Genomic DNA, 2,408 nt, shown 5'->3' with positions numbered 1-2,408 from the left:
TTCGAGCATTCATCAAAATAGTTTCTTTGGAAACTGAATATTTTTTGGGCATTATAGCAACTAAATATGGTTTAGAAGCTTCAGGATGTGTAGCCGTGGCTAAGCATGTCAAATTAAACTGTCCAAACCTTCTATTTTCTAATCTAATGACCATCAGGCTGCCAGACATCTCGACTCGTGAAAAATTTTCAGTTGATCATTTAAACTTCAAATGGTACATTCACTTATTTTATCCCATTCTTCTAATGATTTTGTTTGTATGAATAGTAATGTTCATTTCAATCATGGCTCGTAGCAGAATCCACTTGTTATATTCTAGGAAAGATAAGGTGGATTAGTTTAAGCAACGTAAAAATGCCGGAAAAAAGCATCCCATGTGAGAGGGAAGAAGCTTTATGGGATGTTTCAAAGTCCAGAAAACCAGAAATCATTTTAACATTTGCATTAAATAGCCACTTACAGCATAAGATGATCTTAAAATAATATGATGATGATTAATAAACCCAACAAAGAAATCATCAACCAAATGCAAGTCTGCCATAAATTTGTGAATGATCTGAAGATTAGGAGGGCCAAAAGAATATTTGTCTATAATTAAGAAAGAGAGAGAAATTGTTAGTTGGAAGATATCATCTTCAATAATATTAAGCACATGTTTGTCATAAGAAGTGGATGGCTGCATGCATATGTTGAGGATATAGATCTTGCCAAAAAATAGAGCACTGAATACTTGAAGCTTTCGACCCTCCCAACAACACATTGTTGAAGGAGAAGGGAGTGCGAGTGCGAGCAAGGAAACTCATAGATGCTTTGTAGGGAGGCAAAGCTGCAAGAAATAGAGGAGTTTGTTCGCTTAACAATATCAACCCGATGAAGTTGATGAAAATAAAGACTCCAGTGATAGTGATTGTGAATGTGAAATGTTGGTGATGAGTGAAGAGATGACAAAGTTAAAAACTACAATAAATGATGAGGAGACTCGATGATGAAGGGGTTGGGTTATCCTCGAGCTATACAATATTATTAACAACATCAATCAGGGAGGCCTGAGGTAACCTACAAACACCAACAACAGATGTGCAATGAGAGGAAGCTATGCTAATGAATTGGCCTACAAGATGTGACAGAGCATTGGAGATTCACTCTAGAGAAAAGCAAGTGTGAGGAGTAATGAGCTAAACCAAGAGCCCGTGCGTATGAGGATGCAAGCACGTGCTTGAGTGAGAGCATGGAAGGGTCAATCACATCAACAAGGAGCCTAGCAAGCGGAAGAGCCATGTGGGTTGCAATGTGGCAAGCCCTGCAAAGGGCAAGAAGTGGTAGAGCAAATGAAAGGTGTTTTAGATGGGGATGGGGACCTTATTTTTTAACTGTTTCATTAGTTTCGAGCATACAACAAAGTGTTTATTTGACAACTTTACTTTGTTCAAGCAATTTCGTGCAGCTAAATCTGGTGTAGAACCATCAGATTGTGTGGCTCTAGCAAAGCATGTCAAGCAAAACTGTCCAAATCTTGTATTTTCTGGTCTAATGACTATCGGACGGCCGGACTACACCTCGTCTCCTGAAAATTTTCAGGTGATCTCTTACTTCAAATAGCTACTGTGTTACTCTATTTTATCCAATAATTTAAATGATTTTGTTTGCATGAATTTGGAGTAGGTATTGTCTTCTTGCAAGGATGAAGTTTGCAAAGAGCTTGGAATGCCAGAATGCCAATGTGAGCTTTCAATGGGTATGTCTGGTGACTTTGAGAAAGCTGTAAGTGGAAGAACACTAAGTTTTGTTTGAATTGAAGCTATAGAAACAAGAATGGAATACAGATAATCTTTTAAACAATTTGTTAATTAATTATGAATATATATAACCATTGATATAAACTTTTTACAAGCCCTTTTTACTTCTACTTCCTGAAATTCAAATTCCAAGCATATATTACGTGCACGTCTGGATGATAGTCCAGATGCAGCTTTGCAACTGTGTATCTAACGGCAGCCCATCCGGAGCATTATCCAGACGTGTCGTCGCTGCACATAATAATTTCTCTTATTTGAGAATAGCATTATCGCGACTTTATTTTCCAACCAATTGTCATACTCTTATTTGGTTATAATTTTATTGATAATTTTTATGAAATTTATGGTACTTGCATATCTATCTAGCATCTAAGCTTTCATATTTTCAATCTTTAATATTACAAGAAAAATACCACTATCATATATCTTTTCACGCATAGATTTATGACGACAAAATATTTTAAATGTAAATATCAAAATTTTAAAGTGTTAGGTATGCAAATTCGTAGTAATTATGAGGTTTGCATGTGATTTTTGCATTAACATTATATTCTGATCTCTGCAGATTGAAATGGGCAGCACCAATGTGAGAATTGGATCAACTATATTTGG

General features: G+C 36.0%; 1 protein-coding gene across 1 annotated transcript; it reads left to right on the top strand.

Annotated features, from left to right (window-relative positions):
• Positions 1 to 8: 8 nt before the first annotated feature.
• On the top strand, positions 9 to 2,403 carry LOC110035400 (proline synthase co-transcribed bacterial homolog protein-like; the record flags this gene model as incomplete). The annotated part of the gene is made up of 3 exons (XM_020739633.1): positions 9 to 1,578; positions 1,663 to 1,761; positions 2,362 to 2,403. Coding segments are annotated over exons 1-3 (375 nt in total), but the record flags the coding sequence as incomplete, so codon positions are not given.
• Positions 2,404 to 2,408: the final 5 nt, after the last annotated feature.

The sequence above is a fragment of the Phalaenopsis equestris genome, unplaced genomic scaffold (assembly GCF_001263595.1).
Source record: "Phalaenopsis equestris unplaced genomic scaffold, ASM126359v1 Scaffold197609, whole genome shotgun sequence".
Lineage (NCBI taxonomy): Eukaryota > Viridiplantae > Streptophyta > Magnoliopsida > Asparagales > Orchidaceae > Phalaenopsis > Phalaenopsis equestris.
Note: the sequence above shows the minus strand (reverse complement) of the source record. Positions and strands in the feature narration are given on the sequence as shown.